Consider the following 16912-nt stretch of genomic DNA (forward strand, 5'->3'; position numbering starts at 1 on the left):
CATCTCCGAGACAGTCTATAATTTTGTGTTATTTGGGTAGTACTGCCCCATACAAAAATCACATTTAACGATTGTTTTAAATTGTAAGACAGAGTCTGGTATAGTCTTGGACTAACATGTAGCCATCTTGCAGTGCATTATACTACAAAGCAGAATTAAGGGTCTGTAAACAATCTGGCTAAGAATAATACCGGTTTATTTTATAGCAAATGTATGTTTACTCGGGGACAAGTGGACTTAAATAATGATAATACCTATAATTAATCATTCCATGCATTATGTAGGATTACATTGTTGCAAACATGTGGCAGTGGTGTTAAATTTTAATTTCAAAGTCTTTCTCTGTGAATTTGCAAGTGAGTCATAAATGCTCGATTCTTTGTCTAAAAATATTTGCGTACCATCGTCCAAGTGTTCACTGACAATTTGCTAAACCTATTGCAAAGACATAAAGACCACCAACTGTCAGTTTATAGGTGTGTTGCTTTAGTGCGTCAGTTCAACATCTGTATGTAATAATTACTCTACTGTCTTGAAATAGTATTAAAAATGTTTGTCTATTTATGTTACAGTATACGTGTTTTTGGGATCAACGTCGGGGTTAATCGACATGATGCAAGCCATGGAATCTTTGCAGTTATTTGTTAATGGACAATACATGGTCATATTCGTCGATATGATGACTTATTCGCCTAAAGAAGCTATGAAGTATTTAATCAGTAAGTGTTTATTTTTCTTCTGTTTATATCTACGCATGTCAATTGACAATTGTTCAATGTTATAATAGCAGTTGGCTAGAGTTTTGGCATGACTTCTAGATACAACTATGCGTTAAAGCGACACTACATATCTTTATAATTATACAAAAAAGTAATGAAAAGGATTTTTATTTAAATCAATTCAGTCTCGAAAGGTTCGGTCCTCGGTGACTCGACTTTTCTACCAAAAACGCGCTTTTGTATTAGAATAGCGTCACATTTTTATCGTACGCGACAGTATGGCGTCAACTGGAGTTCTTGAAACGCGCTCTAGGCATTGACCGTTCTAAGGTCTAATTTTTAATCCCCACCTGCCGCGTTTGTACTAATTTTAGTTTCTCTATCTATGGTAACATATGTTTACTTTCAGAGACCGAGGACCGGGGCTCACAGCCCGGTTGCGAGCACGTATTCACGAGCGAGTTCAAAAAGCGCGCGCAATCGCTGCTAGTCGTGGTGTCCTCCGAGCCGGACAGTTCATACGAAACGTTCACAAACAGAGTGCGGAAGTACAACACCATGAAACCGTTCGATTTGGGATTGCCGACCATATTTGGAAACAAATTTACGAAGGTAATTTTGAATAAGTACTTTAAACCGATCTATCGGAGGATCTGATCTCTATTCAGTTAATGGTGATTTTATCAATCTTCTAGGGGGTCGCGCAGCGTTTCAACCACTGCCACAACCAAATAAATAAATTGGCTTTTTAACTCATAAGAATTAAATATAGCTTAGGTCTACGCAAAATTGTAACAAAATTTTATTTATGACATAGCAGAATAAATTTCAAATAGTACGAAATTTTAAGCAATTAGGTTACTTAGATATGCGTCGACATACTTCACCTTATATAGTACCACTTTTTCAACTGGATCATCTTATTTACAATCAGCTTACAATAGCGTTTTCGTTTTTTCAGTTCGTTTCCATTTACGCCGCATACTTGTACGACTCTGTGAAACTTTACGCGAAGGCGTTGGATAAACTGTTAAGGGAGGAAAAGAATCTGACGTATGAGAAAGTGATGACCATCTCAAGGAACGGCTCACGAATAGTATCAAAAATGATCGAGTCGACGCCTTATAAAAGTAAGTTATCTACAGACTTGAGGTGTATCGAGAGACCTTGTTGGTCCACTCCTTAATGATTATTAAGGATTGTTTTAAAGAATATCGTTTTCATTTTAATCTTTGACGCTACCAGGAACCAGCATTACTTCTCCAAAATATTTAAATATTTGGGAGAAGTAATGCATAACATAAATAGCTATATCAGTCAATATTATAGCTGAAAAATTTAGTAGGTGAACTTAAAACATATTCAGTGCAATCAATATTAAAAATTAATAGCGCGTAAATTGTACCTTGCCTATTGTCACCAAAAAGTTACAGATTGTACTCGTAATTAATGGATCGTTGTTGTTACTAAGACGCGTCCATGTTTGTATTCTTTAAAATTTTATTCCATGAAAACAACAGTGGCAATACTTCTTAAAATCATCACGAAAAAGGTACTATACTTCGTTTTTTTTAGCATTAGAAAGAAGGTAAGCGATTTTGACATGTCTTTTAATTAAAAAACGCTTTTTAAAAATCAGTACTTATAAAAGCAGAAGAATATAAATGATCGTATTAGGTTCATAATTGTTACATATTTGCCATTTTTTTTTTAAAACGTGTTTTTCAATAAAAAGACACGTCAAGATTGTTTACCTTATTTCTAATGCTAAAAAAAACGAACTATATATGTAGTATTGATGAATGAATGATTGCAGGTGTCTCCGGAATGATGATTCGCCTCGACGAGCGGGCGGACTCCGAGGGTAACTTCTCGGTGCTCGCGTTCAAGGCGCGCTCGGCCAACAACCTCAGCGACGATGACGTCAACTGCACCTACAGCATGATCCCCGTCGGGCACTTCCAGCAAAGCAGCCGCGAGTTCCCTGTCAGTATAATGATAGCCCTAACCCTTTCTTCAGATTTGTCCCATAGTAAGTCTGTGCCCAGAAGTGGAACTGACAACTATGCCGTCGACGGGTGTCATTCTGAATCCCTAACAACGTTTGTCCTAAAGTCACTTGCCCTAACTGGTTTGTCCTAATGGGCACATACCCTAACGATCAATTGTCATAACGATTATTTTCTATAATGTAAGGTTCTGAAAAATGGTTAGGTTTAAGAACTTGCTGCCACAAAAGTGGGTTAGGTAAGGGTTAGAACTGCGACCCTCGCTAAAAAGAAAATATGCTTAATAACATTAGGATAAGTAATTAATAATTAGGAAAACCAAAATTAGGGTTTTCAGTGTTAGGACAACTGATCATTATGACAAACAATATTAGGGAATGCAAAGATAGGAGAAAAGACTTTAGGGATTCAGATATAGATCCGCCGTCGACACCGACGCTTGTTAGTATTGGCGTTTAAGAGTCGGTTGGCTAGCAACAGCAGACGATGACTAGCTTCATCCCTAACCTAACAGCGAAGTTGCAGTTATAGGACAAATGGAGTTTAAAGTATAGTTGATTCTGCAATTTATTTCCCCTTGGGGTCAGGGGCGCTCTATGTCCAACGTCCTTGTGATAGATATGCCAAAGTAACAAACTGTTTCGAGCGAAAATAAAAATACTGATTTAGATGATTTGAATTATTTTTATAGTGATGTATAAATAAATATGCTCTTGACAACTGCCTGTCTCCAACTCTCCATGACCGATAATTTATGTTTTAAGTTCTGAGATTGATAATTTGACTAGGTGACCCGACATTTGATTAATCGTTATTAATCAAATGTCGGGTCACCTAGGTAAACGGAGACACTCATCTGAAATGTAGTAATATAATTAATGCTAAGTAATCAAAGGTGCGTACCTATGTACCTAATGACTTGTCTAATGCTAGACGTGACACACCCAGGACATTAAGCCCAAACAACCGAATGTAATTACGTGTTTACATTGTTGGTTCGCGTAGTCCCAATAAAACGAACTGTCAAATGTATGTTTAATGTTCAACAGTCATAACATTAAATGTTTTACTTGTACTTTCATTCCAGTTGTTGACGTTGATTTTCAGTTGTTTAATGTCTACTAAAAATGCTAGTTGACTTTGTTGAGTAGTTGCTTCATACTGTTTTGACGACCGGTCTGGCCTAGTGGGTAGTGACCCTGCCTGTGAAGCCGCGGTCCTGGGTTCGAATCCCAGTAAGGGCATTTATTTGTGTGATGAGCACAGATATTTGTTCCTGAGTCATGGTTGTTCTCTATGTATTTAAGTATTTGTATATTATATCTATCGTTGTCTGAGTACCCACAACACAAGCCTTCTTGAGCTTACTGTGGGGCTTAGTCAATTTGTGTAAAAATGTCCTATAATATTTATTATTATTTACTGTGTGTTAAATAGACCTAATTTCCATCATTACAGGAATACAAAACGAACCCGCGCATCCAAATCGACTGGCCCGACAACGTGAAACCCGAGGACGAGCCCTCATGTGGTTTCCTAAACGAGAAGTGTCCCAAAGACGACTCACAGATCACCGCCCTAGTGGTCGCCGGGACGCTGGCCGTCACGCTATTCTGCACTCTAGTCGTTACTATTAGCATTTACCGCAAGTGGAAGATCGAGCAGGAAATAGAGGGTCTACTCTGGAAGATAGATTCGCAGGATATCAATGGATATTATGGCAGTGGATTAGTCTGGTCACCTAGTAAGGTAGGTGGAGGCTTAATATAAGCCAATACACTTCCTTAAATATTGTGTCTTATAGTTTCAATGAGAAAAAAATCGTTTGAAAAGAACATAATTACTACCTATATCTGGCTACTATTACAATTTGAAAGTTCTTGTCTATAGTTCGTTTTTTTTAGCATTAGAAATAAGGTAAACAATCTTGATGTGTCTTTTAATTGAAAAACACATTTTAAAAATAAGTTACGGTACATAATATGTAACAATTATGAATCTAATACGATCTTTTATAGTCTTCTGCTTTCATAAGTAATAGTTATTGATTTTTAAAAAGTGTTTTTAATTAAAAGACATGGCTAAATCGCTTACCTTCTTTCAAGTTCTTTCTAATGCTAAAACAACGAACTATAGACAGTAAGGTTTTTTTTCTTGGGAAGAGTTCAATGCAGAACTGACATAAATTAAATATGCTCTAAACTAAATGAATCACAACTATAATTTTGTAGGTAAAGCATTTTGACATACTCAGAAACATTTACGCCAGCTTCGGCTGATCGAATTTCTTCGTTTCTTTATAATGGATTTGTCATGTTTATGCCTCGATGGTTTACATTGTGTGCAATGTTTTGTTTCAGTTAAGTTTAGCGAGCGGTATATCGTGCGAGAGCCGATGCTGCCCTCAGATATTCGCGGAGACCGCTCAGTACAGGGGCAATGTTGTTAGGATTAAGGAGTTGAAGTTCTCAAAAAAGAAAGTAAGTTCATTCTGGATTTCTTCCTTAATTTGTATTTCTAGGGAACGAATCTTATGTGCTGATGACATAATTAATGTAATTATGTCGTGAATTTACACGAAAATTATTTAGGGATAAGTTTGGCGACACCTTTATATTATATCTGCAGTAACCCATTGTTTTTCTTACAATAAAGTGTTTATTACTTACATACTTACTGATAGACATACATATTTCCCACAGAAAACAGTATTAAAATTTTGTATAATGTCCTCCTCTATTAGATGACTGCAAATACGAATGGCAATCTTGTGAAATTACAAAGTTAAATGAATCGTTTGAAGATCCAATCCAACAGCTAAACTCGGGGCGCGTCTTACCACAAATTTCGAATGTAACTACTGTGTGGAATGATCAAGTTGCTTGAACTGTAGTAAATCGCGCCCAGTCTCGTTTTTTATTTTGAGTTCTACGAAATATTCGTAACTAAAATAGATGACGTGCCTCTGCAGGACATTCCGCGTGACGTGATGAAGGAGATGCGTCTGCTGCGCGAGCTGCGGCACGACAACCTCAACTCGTTCATCGGCGCCGTCGTGGAGCCGCTACGGGTGCTGCTCGTCACCGACTACTGTGCCAAGGGGAGCTTGTATGTGAGTACCTAGTACCTAGTCTGCAACCGCGTGACCTAAATTTATAACTTATCTCTAGAATAGAATAGAATAACATTTATTTAGGACGCTTAAGATCGGTTTTCCTAGGATAGCGGTGCCGTCATATAGCGGCCGTCTCCATACTAAATAATACGGCTAAATATGGATGTCGTAGTAATATAGAGACGGCCGCTATATGACGGCACCGCTTTCGGAGGAAACCAAAGCTTTATACAACAAAATTTTACAAGAACGGTAGTAAAACGTCACTGAAAAGGTTTCCACCCAGCTTGGTGTCAAGGTATCTTATGAATACCTCGACGCTGATCTTGTCTCCTAAAGTTCATGCAGGCTTCCGTTTGTGTTGGAGGATATGCCATCTTGTGGGCTAAATCGAAAACTTAAACTTGACCGGCGCGCCAATAAACAACCAACCTGCAGGTCTTGCAAGTTCCCTTTATTCAAGCTTTTTACAGTAGCAGGACAAAAAGTGCGATATCGTTAGTCGAATAAGTATAGTCAGCTGCTGAGTGAGTTGATATCTCCTGCATAGAAGTTTGTTTGCAGGGGGGTCAACTATCTCTGCAGCTGTATTGCGTCCACTATAGTTCATTTTTTTTAGGATTAGAAAGAACTTGAAAGAAGGTACGCGATTTTGACATGTCTTTTAATTGAAAAACACTTTTTAAAAATCAATAACTATTACTTATGAAAGCAGAAGACTATAAAAGATCGTATTAGATTCATAATTGTTACATATTTTCCGTAACTTATTTTTAAAATGTGTTTTTGAATTAAAAGACACATCAAGATTGTTTACCTTATTTCTAATGCTAAAAAAAACGAACTATAAAGGCTTCGTCACACAGGCGCGTTTTTCGGGCGCGGCGTGAGCGGGGCGCGAGCGTTTTGAATGTAAAAGCGGCGCGCCCCGCTCACGCCACGCTCGGAAAGCGCGCCTGTGTGACGAAGCCTTAAGAGCGTAGTTTTTCATATGTGTGGAAAAATGGAAAAACCAGTTCTGGTCAAATCAGTTCTCTATATATTCATTTTGTATTGTTTCAGGATATAATTGAAAATGAGGATATAAAATTGGACCAAATGTTCATATCATCATTAGTACATGATCTCATAAAGGTGAAATATAACTTTCAATAATTTAAAACTTCTTTATTTATTACATTTAAATAACCTAGAGTAATCATTATAAATGTGTTCATTTCAGGGTATGACGTTTATTCATAATTCTCCATTAGTGTTTCACGGAAATCTCAAATCCTCGAACTGTGTAGTTACTTCAAGATGGATGCTACAGGTAATATTTACTTCTTCGCGTTTGATACATTTATTAAATATTAATAAACTTTATCTTGTGCCGTGATCATTAAATCATTTATTTTACAGGTTACTGACTTTGGTCTTCATGAACTAAGGTATTCTGCGGAAGTTGGTTTTATGGGTGATCATCAATATTACAGAGGTAATTTAATATTTCATACAGGTTTACAGGTAGATCCACCAAAGCTCGCACGATTAAACAAAAAAAAATATGCAAATATACCATTGTGTGTACGTTAAAATTTGTCAAAAATGTGTTACTCATCTGTCTGTACTTTATTCATTTTGAAAGTTATACATATGGGGCATTATGTATGAAAAGGGACCTCATTGTCGATGGCGCTTACGCCGCACAGCGTCGCGCGGCATTGTATTTATATCGGAGCATCGTTAATAATGGCGTAAGCGCCATCGACAATAAGGTCCCTTTTCATAGATAACGTCACATATAGTGTGATGTTATCATGGTACAACTTTGACACTATTAAAACTTATGAGGTGTGCAGGTTTGCTGTGGAAGTCACCAGAGCTGCTTCGGGAGTTAGACGACCCAAACGGCACGGTGGGCGGCACGCAGAAGGGCGACGTGTATGCATTCGGCATCATACTGTACGAGATCATCGCTCGCAAGGGGCCGTTTGGCAATAGCCTAGATCCCAAAGGTAAGTTGTAAGCTAAAAGTCTCCGAAACCAAGACACGCAACTTGTCCTGATCTAGCGCTTCTTGAAGGAATAATGCTTTAAGAAATTTAGCAAATAACACCGGGACCTTGTTTTGTAAACTCTCATCCCATGACACGAGCCTCAAAGCAGTCTATACGGTCAGGCTGCGTAGCCAACGTGCCAATCGCTTACGCTCCGTAGCGATCGAAACGCAACTGTCGCACTAAGACGAAAGGGTGATAGAGAGACACAAAGCAATTCGATGGCGAAGTGCAAGCGATCGTCACCTTGGCTAGGCCGCCAGATCTTAGGCTTAGTAATAATGCCGTTGTGACATTCAAAGGTACAGGATAATCCTTGTGGTTAAAGACCGTATTTAAAAATCTCATCCCGCTCCTTAAGTGCGCCTTGGCTGGCCCTGTAGGCGTACACCGCATTTTAAATGTTATGTACTTATGTAAAAATCTTACAATCAAAAAATGTAATTCATTGATTGTATATCTATTAATCTTAAGTCTAAGAAAAAAATCGTGCTGCTGTAAAATAAGATGGCACTAGGTATATGGGGCTAAATGTTTTGTGTCATATGAATTTTCAAACGTTAACTTTGACAACTCTGTGACTGCATAATAAGCGTTAAAATTTAAAATCTGAAACTTAAATGAAGTTTAAATAAGCTTATTCCATTTACTATTTATTTTTCTACACAGAAATAGTGGAGCGCGTGAAGCGAGGCCGAACTGAGGGCGAGGAGGTGTTCCGGCCCGACACGAGCGCCCTGGTCGGCGTGGCCGGCGATTACGTGCTGCAGACCATGCAGGACTGCTGGGCCGAGGAACCGGCCGCAAGACCAGACTTCGTCACGTTGCGTAACCGGCTCAAGAAGATGAAGTCCGGCAAGTACGTCTCGCTAATGCCTTCGCTCTGTTTTGTGTGTCTTTGTGTTTTGATCAATAACGCTCCTGATGGAAGCTGTAACACTGATTACTTGAGTGAAACTAGATTTAGTAAAATGGCGCCAACTGGCTCCATAAAATAAAGTCTGACTATATTCCCTCGTGCTCTTCAATATATCTGATAAATTTCACACGTTTAATCAACAAGACTACTTAGAATACTCTTTTTTCCTGTGCAACAATGCACCTTGGCTACCGACCGATATCCTGGTCACGGCACCAAAATGGAACCTCAATTTAAAAATTACATTAATTGGAACCACAATTGAAAAAACTATTACAATCATTATAAAGTCCACATTTTCAATAACGTACGTTTGTATATATGTACATTAATAACGTTGTTTTCACTTGTCAGGTCTAGGAATATAATGGACCAAATGATGGACATGATGGAAAAGTACGCTAATAATTTAGAAGAACTAGTCAATGAGAGAACGAGGCTATTGTTTGAAGAGAAGCAGAAGACGGAAGATTTATTACATAGAATGCTACCAAAGTATGTATCGCAATACCTTATACCTTTACCTCTTTATTTATTGGGTAGGTACAACATGGATACATTTTCTATTATCCCTTACGATTATACCAAACAGTAATGTCCACGACATCAAGTTCTAATGTCAACTTCCATACTATGTTAACCCAGCTTCACTAATTGTGTTAATTTAATGTGTGCATGTAAACTACTACTTGGTTAGATATAAGCCATCATTAAGAGTTACTAATAAATTGCTGTAAACAAGAAAGAGAAGGAAAACGCAAATACAACAAGCTGAAGCAGGGGTGTGAAACTCTGACGATTGGCGGCCGCTTTAGTGTGCACACTGGTTTACATTTTGTCCAGTTACCTGATATTTGGATTCATCCGTCAACATTTACTTTACTTCACATATAAGTAGTTATCATGCTCTGTAAAGTATGCATTTATAATTAAATATAATATACACTCGGCTTACTGATGTCAATTATTTTGGGAGCCGCGAATTTTCATAACCGCGTTTCTAAGTAGTAACACTAACAGGATGGCGATAACAGGATAAAGAAGGATACGTATTTAGAACAAATATTGACACTCTGTGACTTGTTGTATTTTCTTTAGTGAATATTTAAAAATATTTTGTAATTGGCAGTTCATATAAATGTATAGTGACGTCTTTTATGAAATATAATTGCTTCGGTATGTTGTGTGGCATATTTAAATTACAATTTTTGTGGTTTTATTTCTTAGCTCAAGTGGTTTACACATTTTAGAAAGCTTTTAAAATATCTGAAAATCACCCTCAAAATCGAAATAGAAATTAAATAATCGTCATGAAAAACTCTGTGAACAATCGTAGACCTCGGCAGACCACCTTTATTAGTACCCTCACCGGACCAGATATAAATACACAGCTAAAGGTTTCCTACCGAAGACATGGACTTGATGTAAACCGTGGTACATTATTGTATAAAAATTGTAAATGTATTCACTTTGTTGTACTTGTGTTCTTTTCCAGATGTGGAGGTTGAATCCATTATAGAAATGTCGTGAAAATGTCTTGAGGTAATTAACTCCCTACTGGTAGTTCGGTTCGCAGGTGCTCTGCCTCGGCAGGCGGACTCGCTTGTTCTAACACAGTTTGAGTAGTAGTAGAGCTTGCTTTGGGTTTTGTGGCGGTATTTCGAGCGTCGTGTTCGGTGATGGCGTTTTTCTTCTCTCTGAACAGGACTTAGGTTAATTTAGTATTAAAATAGCTCCGTAAATTGGCATGGTATTTAGTCTAGCAGTAAATTTTATTTTTAAAATTGCCTATCGGCCTTGCCTCATAGTTAAATAGTCGAGTGAACGTAGATTCTGACACTAATGTAGTAAAGTATCGATTGACGCTAACATCGCAATTAATTCACTTGTAGGCTGTTCGCACGGATTTATTCACGGATTGGCTTGAAATATTTGAAGATCGTTTTGCGATTATAGTTTAGTTTGTATCGATAGTTCTGTACAGGAATATGTGTGGGTGTTTGTTGCAGGTCCGTTGCGCGTCGACTGACGACGGGTGAAGGGGTGGAGCCGGAGTCGTTCGACTCGGTGACGATATACTTTAGTGACATCGTGGGATTCACCGCCATGTCCGCGGAGAGCACGCCGCTACAAGTCGTCAACTTCCTCAATGACCTGTACACCGTGTTCGACAGAATTATTAGAGGCTACGACGTCTATAAAGTGGAAACTATAGGCGACGCTTACATGGTGGTATGTGTATTATAATTTCGATAGTGTAGTGTGACTTACACTTGGCATTTAATCTTTTAAATAAGTTGAAAACGCTACCCGGTTTTAAGCTAGAAATTCTTTCAGGTATCGGGTTTACCAATCAGAAATAACGACAAGCACGTGGGTGAAATCGCGTCGATGGCGTTGGAATTGTTAAATGCCGTCAAAAGTCACAAAATTTCGCACAGACCAAATGAAACTCTTAAACTTAGAATAGGAATACACACAGGTAATGTAATATTTTTTTTGGTTACTATTTGTTGCTAAAATGTATGACCACAAATTGATTTGAACAATTGGCTTAAAGTTGGTTTAACTTCATAACTTGAGTCCCGCGATTGACAAAAAAGTACAGCGAGTTTTCTTTCTATACCTACTCGGTTAACCTTTTCCACGCCGTGTCAAACACAAAAGCTGTCACTCAGATGCCACATCATTGAAGTGTCAAAGTTGAACTTTATGTATATGCACGTAGGTCGATGTTGCTCTGTGGTCTGTGACCGATTAATAGGTCTTTGGCGTTGCACCTACGGTGCGGATATATCGGTCATTGGCGTCCAAAAGGTTAAAGTCATTCTCGGGTGCGGCGTATAAATAAATAGCATTTTTTTTCTTCATTTTGTAACATTTAAAAATAAAAGTGTCACTGTATTTTAGGAGTTTTCAAATGTCATAGCCATGTGAACTCTCTTGTAATACAGGGTGCTTCCTGTAACAGGAGCAATAAATTAAACTGTAGGCTGTACTCCTCAAACTGACCAACATTTGTTCAGCAACTTTTAAAAATTATGAATCCTTTAGACTTCCTCTTTTTCATACAAAATAAATATTGCCTTCAATGTACGCTGACATCAGTGTGTTTGACGTTGCTTGTCACGCTTTAAACATAACAAAATTTGCAATACATTGCGTCTTAGAATAAACTTTAAAGTGTAATAAAAATCAAAACATGAGTTATTTTCAAAAGTTGCTGAACAAATGTTGGTCAGTTTATGGAGTATAGCCTACAGTTTAATTTATTGCTCCTGTTACAGGAAGCACTCTGTATATTTGAGTATTTGTCTTGCAGGGGCGGTAGTAGCAGGCGTAGTGGGTCTAACAATGCCTCGCTACTGCCTGTTCGGCGACACGGTGAACACGGCGTCCCGCATGGAGTCCACGGGCGAGCCGCTCCGCATACACATCTCGCCGAGTTGTAAACTAGCCCTCGATAAAATCGGCGGCTATATCGTCGAGCCGCGGGGCGCCATTGCCATTAAGGGGAAGGGGGAGGTAGGATACCACAGTTCATGAGCGTTTTCCAAAAAAAGTGTACATTTCATTCATGTCTTCAAAATATTGACTTCTTGGGCTCATTTTACTCAGAATCATTTGTACATTCACGCTTCATACATGAAAAAATGTGTCCCAAAATTTTGTATGAAAAAAATTTTTTCCAGTGCGTCACGTTCATACAAATAAAAAATAATTTCATACAAGAATGTGACGATCTGGAAAGAATTTTTTGGACACATTTTTTTATGTATGAGGCGTGAATGTACAAATGATTCTGAGTAAAATGAGCCCAAGAAGTCAATATTTTGAAGACATGAATGAAATGTACACTTTTTTTGGAAAACGCTCTCATATGTGTATACATGTATCTACCCTAACGATATTTTAAAAGAAAATTTAGATTCTTGATTAAAATGTATATAGTGAATTATATACCTAATGCTATTTTGTTTTGTTTATTTTAGATTCAAACCTACTGGTTGGTAGGCACGACGGAGAAAGCGATCCAGAAGCGATTCGTGGAAGGCGACGACCTGCGGCCGCTGTTCTGCCGACCGCGGCGGAGCCCGCGGCTCGCGGACTCGAGGCATCCTTCACTATCAGGTACGAGTTGGCTTAGTTTTTTTTAGAAAGTATAGGTATAATCAAAAGAGCTCTCACGGTTCCGCCAAAAACAGTATTGACAAAAATGTACTTATCAATTTTTATCGAACCTATTAAAAAAAAATCATGGGATCGGGTGACAAATGCCACCATGCGAAACTTTCAAGCTTCGCGCTCGCTCCCAGATACTCGAATGTTCCTTCAGTCTTCTTCTTCTCTTCAGTCGACCAATGTACTACTGAACCATTTTGCTTTTATACGTTTTTTTTTATTTAGAAACAAACAGTCTTATAAAACATAGGTAAGTAAGCTAACAGCTAGAATTTCTTATAATGTAGACTTATAGTTACCTATATGTAAAACATATTATGTTGTAATAAACTTAAAATGAAAGTACGCTTGGATGAATGGGGTAATGGAACTGTCATTAGTTTCTGTGATATATTTTGGATGTTCATGTTCCCTGTGCCGTATGATAAAGGTTGTCGTTTTGAAATGAAATGAAATGAAATCGTTTATTTCAGGCAACTAGTGGCCCATACATAAATACCTTAAAATTAGCATACATATTATAAAAATATAACTAAACACTAAAAAACACATTATGATTGCGATGCATTACGCAACCCCGCAGTGTCAGGGAACCGGCCGCGGAACCGCCGAAACTTGACACCCTTCGGCCAAAACTCCTCCTTGGTGAAGGTCGCTAGATGTTCAGTCGGAACGGTCACCACAAACGAATTAAAATTCGCATTGTGTCGAGATTCCAACTTCGCGACCCTCAGGATGAATGTTTTGTAGGTGGCGGCAGCGGCGGCGGCAGCGTGGTGCGGCAGCGCGCGGCGTCGGGCACGCGCGGGTCGCGCTGCTCGCTGCCCGCGCCCGCCGCGCCCGGCACGCCGCCCCCGCAGCGCCGCGCCAAGGACATGCTCGCCAAGGCCAGGTAATAGGCTACATGACTAATTTTTTTTATAGTATCAATCGATCGGGTTTGTTTTTAGGATCAAATGTCTATATGGGACCCATTGCATTAAAGTAACACAAAAGTCTGAAATTGTAGTCAAAGTCCGACAGTCGCACTTCACTCGCGAAACGCCCCATACAAAACGGCCAGAGGCCGTGACGTCATCGCCCATCTTGTAGTATGGACAAAACAAGAAAATTGCATTTTTGTCGGTGAAATATTGCGTTTATGTATATAGTTGCTATAGAATATTTTTTTTGGTGAAATGTAAGGAATCGAACGGTACCCTTACTTTTATCGTTTTTGGAAGTTAAAAAAAACTTAAATTTTGAAACTTTCAGGTCCTGTAATTTTGTAATTTTTCAATATTTTATTTTAATATCCACATTATCGTGATAAATTGCTCGTTTGCTATCTATTTTACTAGATTTTGTTATAAAATTCAACATGTGTCATCATCCCTATTACCGTTTACTTGCATGACGCCGAAAGACCTCAACTTTTCCATACAAGTTATTTCGGTGGACCGCTCATCGCTCCAAAGATCGATTTATTGTTAGCACATCATTTAAATTATTGCTACACAAAAGCATGTCGCTTCGTTGTAGACATGGGCGAAATGTGTCAGTAGAGGGAAAAGATTGATATATATCTTTTTATCACTGGGATATGTATCACTCTTTTATATCTTTATATCCGTGTGTATCAGTTGCCCCGCTCACAACTGTATCGGCACTTGCTGACTTTGCGTCATCTTATCCGTCCGAAACTCCGAATCCGCCCGAACGACCGCTGTCGCTCGTTCGTGTTACTTCGGTCGACGCGCGACCGAGATATCGTTTATCGCTTTCGCTTTAGTAAATCGTTGCCGAGGGAGTGAGAGGTACGGATATACTGATACATTCGGATTCGTAAAGACAAGAAGAGTGATTCATGAAACGAGAAAGATATATATCTTTTTTTATCTATCACTCCTGAGTTACCCATGTCTACTTCGTTGCAGGAATGCGCTGAGTTCGATCGCGTCGTCGACGGCGGGCGAGCGGTCGCCGTCGCCGACCCGGGCGCTGCGCTACGCCGCGTCGCTGGACGTGCTGCCCGAGCGGCGCCGCTCGCCGCGCCTGCGCCGCCAGCACACGACGCGCTCGCTCGACGCCGAGCCCGAGCCCGTGGCCACGCTCACGCGGCCCGGCGACCCCGTCAACGGCACCGTCATCGGCATCCTCGCGGACCCGCGCCACGAGGACTCGCCGCTGCTGCGCAAGTGCAGCCTGTACAACAAGCCGCCCGCCAAGCGGAAGGTGCAGGACTCGAGCTACATCGAGTTCTACAAGAAGTGGCGGTCGCTGGAGAACGTGGCGGACGCGGCGGAGGCGCGCAAGCTGCCGCGGCTGGCGCTGCGCTCGTGGCTGCTCGGCATCTTCGCCGGCCGCTCCTCCACGCCCTCGCTGCGCCGCGCGCCCGGCCCGCCGCTGCTCGACACCGAGTCGGCCGTGTGACCCCACACCCCCCACAGCCCCCACACCCGGCCCGAGGACCGAGAGCGATACCATGCTCTAATAAAACATGGTCTTCTCTTCACAGAGTGTCACTTGCCTACGTCACAATAACATTGCCACTTTATTTCAACATAACATGTTACATGGGTACATTATATCTATGGTTAATAAGTTAATTTATTTCTTTATAATTTAATAATTTTCATTTATATGTATTTTATCTTAGATTTTACAATAACACGTCATTTTTAATTATTCGTTAGCAATATCTTCCGATTCACGAAAGAAATTTCAGACGTTCGGGTAATTCTGTTTACACTATTGGCAACACAGGATAGCGCTGTCACATTTGACAATCCGCCATTTTGTCCCTGACCGACCGTCCTTGTCGAACGCGTGTTAATTGTTATTTCCTTCTCGCTCAGTGTCAGCAGTCGCAGTGTTTTCCAAACTTTTCACGTCGTAAGCTTGGTAATTAATGTTTTGTTACGAAAATGGTTGGCTGCTCTATTAGGAACTGTAAGAGTAGGAGTGAAAAGTGCAGTATAGATTTGTTTTATTTTACTATATTTCTAAATGAATAACTTAAAATTAATGCCGTTAAAAGAATTTTCACCGTTGGTTAAAATTCTCCCACATTTTAAAGTTTGAGAACCTGTAAACAGCATGATGACGTAGGCAAGTGACAGGTCATTCGCGAATCTCGGAAGAGAGTACCAGGCGGAGTATATTATTATACCATGAGCGATACTAAAGCCTACAAGCCGAGTCGAGAGTAGTCGAGCCGGTATTTATGAGGGCGTCGGAGATGAATATAATTGTAATTACGGCTTCATTTTGTAGCAGGTTCCGTGGAACTCGGATTCTAGGCTTTAATCTTCTTAGGTTTCCTAGATGTATATTAGCCGTATCGACTGTTGTAAATAATATGTCTAAGTAAAACGATGTTACCGTGAAATGTGAAATAAGAGTTTAATGTTATTAAATAATTTCTATTGAACGTGGCCTCTTAATAACTTAATACTGACACAGATCACATTGACGCTATAAGTATCGTCCGTACACTGAGCTTACTTAAACTATCCTATCCCGGCTTTGCCTGGTTTTCGCTAACTTACGGGGCCGACTCTTTCGCCAGACTTCATAATTATATTAACATTAATTTCCTAATAAACATATAAATATCGAATCATGTGTTTGGCACATATCTTATGAATCGGATCACAACGAAATCCAGTCAAAAATATTGAACCTTCATTCCATACAAAAAAAACATTCACTTTTCCAGCCTTTAGTCTAGCGACTTACACATTATTATATCCATATTACTCTCATTAAACAAAAATAGAGAGCTATTCAGAATAGAGCCTCTAACATCCTATGCTATAGGCCTAGGGCATCGCCCATGACTAGTGCGAGGAATTAAAAGTACATGTATTAACCCCTCATTTCCCAGGACCTCTCAAATCCATACAATTCCGACTCCTATTGGAGCCACTGGGATCTTAGAGGTTAAG

The 16912-nt window shown here is 39.5% G+C and overlaps 1 protein-coding gene across 8 annotated transcripts in view; it reads left to right on the plus strand.

The window, feature by feature from the left end:
• Positions 1-15439, plus strand: part of LOC134648884 (receptor-type guanylate cyclase Gyc76C-like) — a 29270-nt gene extending 13831 nt beyond the window's left edge. For all 8 annotated transcript variants that reach the window (XM_063503471.1, XM_063503476.1, XM_063503470.1 and 5 more), the window contains 19 exons: positions 573-719; positions 1129-1331; positions 1681-1849; positions 2536-2705; positions 4187-4477; positions 5089-5208; positions 5700-5840; positions 6906-6977; positions 7066-7155; positions 7245-7320; positions 7685-7840; positions 8552-8741; positions 9156-9296; positions 10811-11033; positions 11139-11283; positions 12124-12326; positions 12794-12932; positions 13734-13875; positions 14900-15439. In XM_063503471.1, coding sequence (XP_063359541.1) covers positions 573-719; positions 1129-1331; positions 1681-1849; positions 2536-2705; positions 4187-4477; positions 5089-5208; positions 5700-5840; positions 6906-6977; positions 7066-7155; positions 7245-7320; positions 7685-7840; positions 8552-8741; positions 9156-9296; positions 10811-11033; positions 11139-11283; positions 12124-12326; positions 12794-12932; positions 13734-13875; positions 14900-15395 — 3314 coding nt within the window. In that variant the 3' untranslated portion in view covers positions 15396-15439. The remainder of the gene's footprint in view (positions 1-572; positions 720-1128; positions 1332-1680; positions 1850-2535; positions 2706-4186; positions 4478-5088; positions 5209-5699; positions 5841-6905; positions 6978-7065; positions 7156-7244; positions 7321-7684; positions 7841-8551; positions 8742-9155; positions 9297-10810; positions 11034-11138; positions 11284-12123; positions 12327-12793; positions 12933-13733; positions 13876-14899) is intronic.
• The last annotated feature ends 1473 nt before the right edge of the window (positions 15440-16912 follow it).

This window comes from Cydia amplana, chromosome 6 (assembly GCF_948474715.1).
Source record: "Cydia amplana chromosome 6, ilCydAmpl1.1, whole genome shotgun sequence".
In the NCBI taxonomy this organism is placed as follows: domain Eukaryota; kingdom Metazoa; phylum Arthropoda; class Insecta; order Lepidoptera; family Tortricidae; genus Cydia; species Cydia amplana.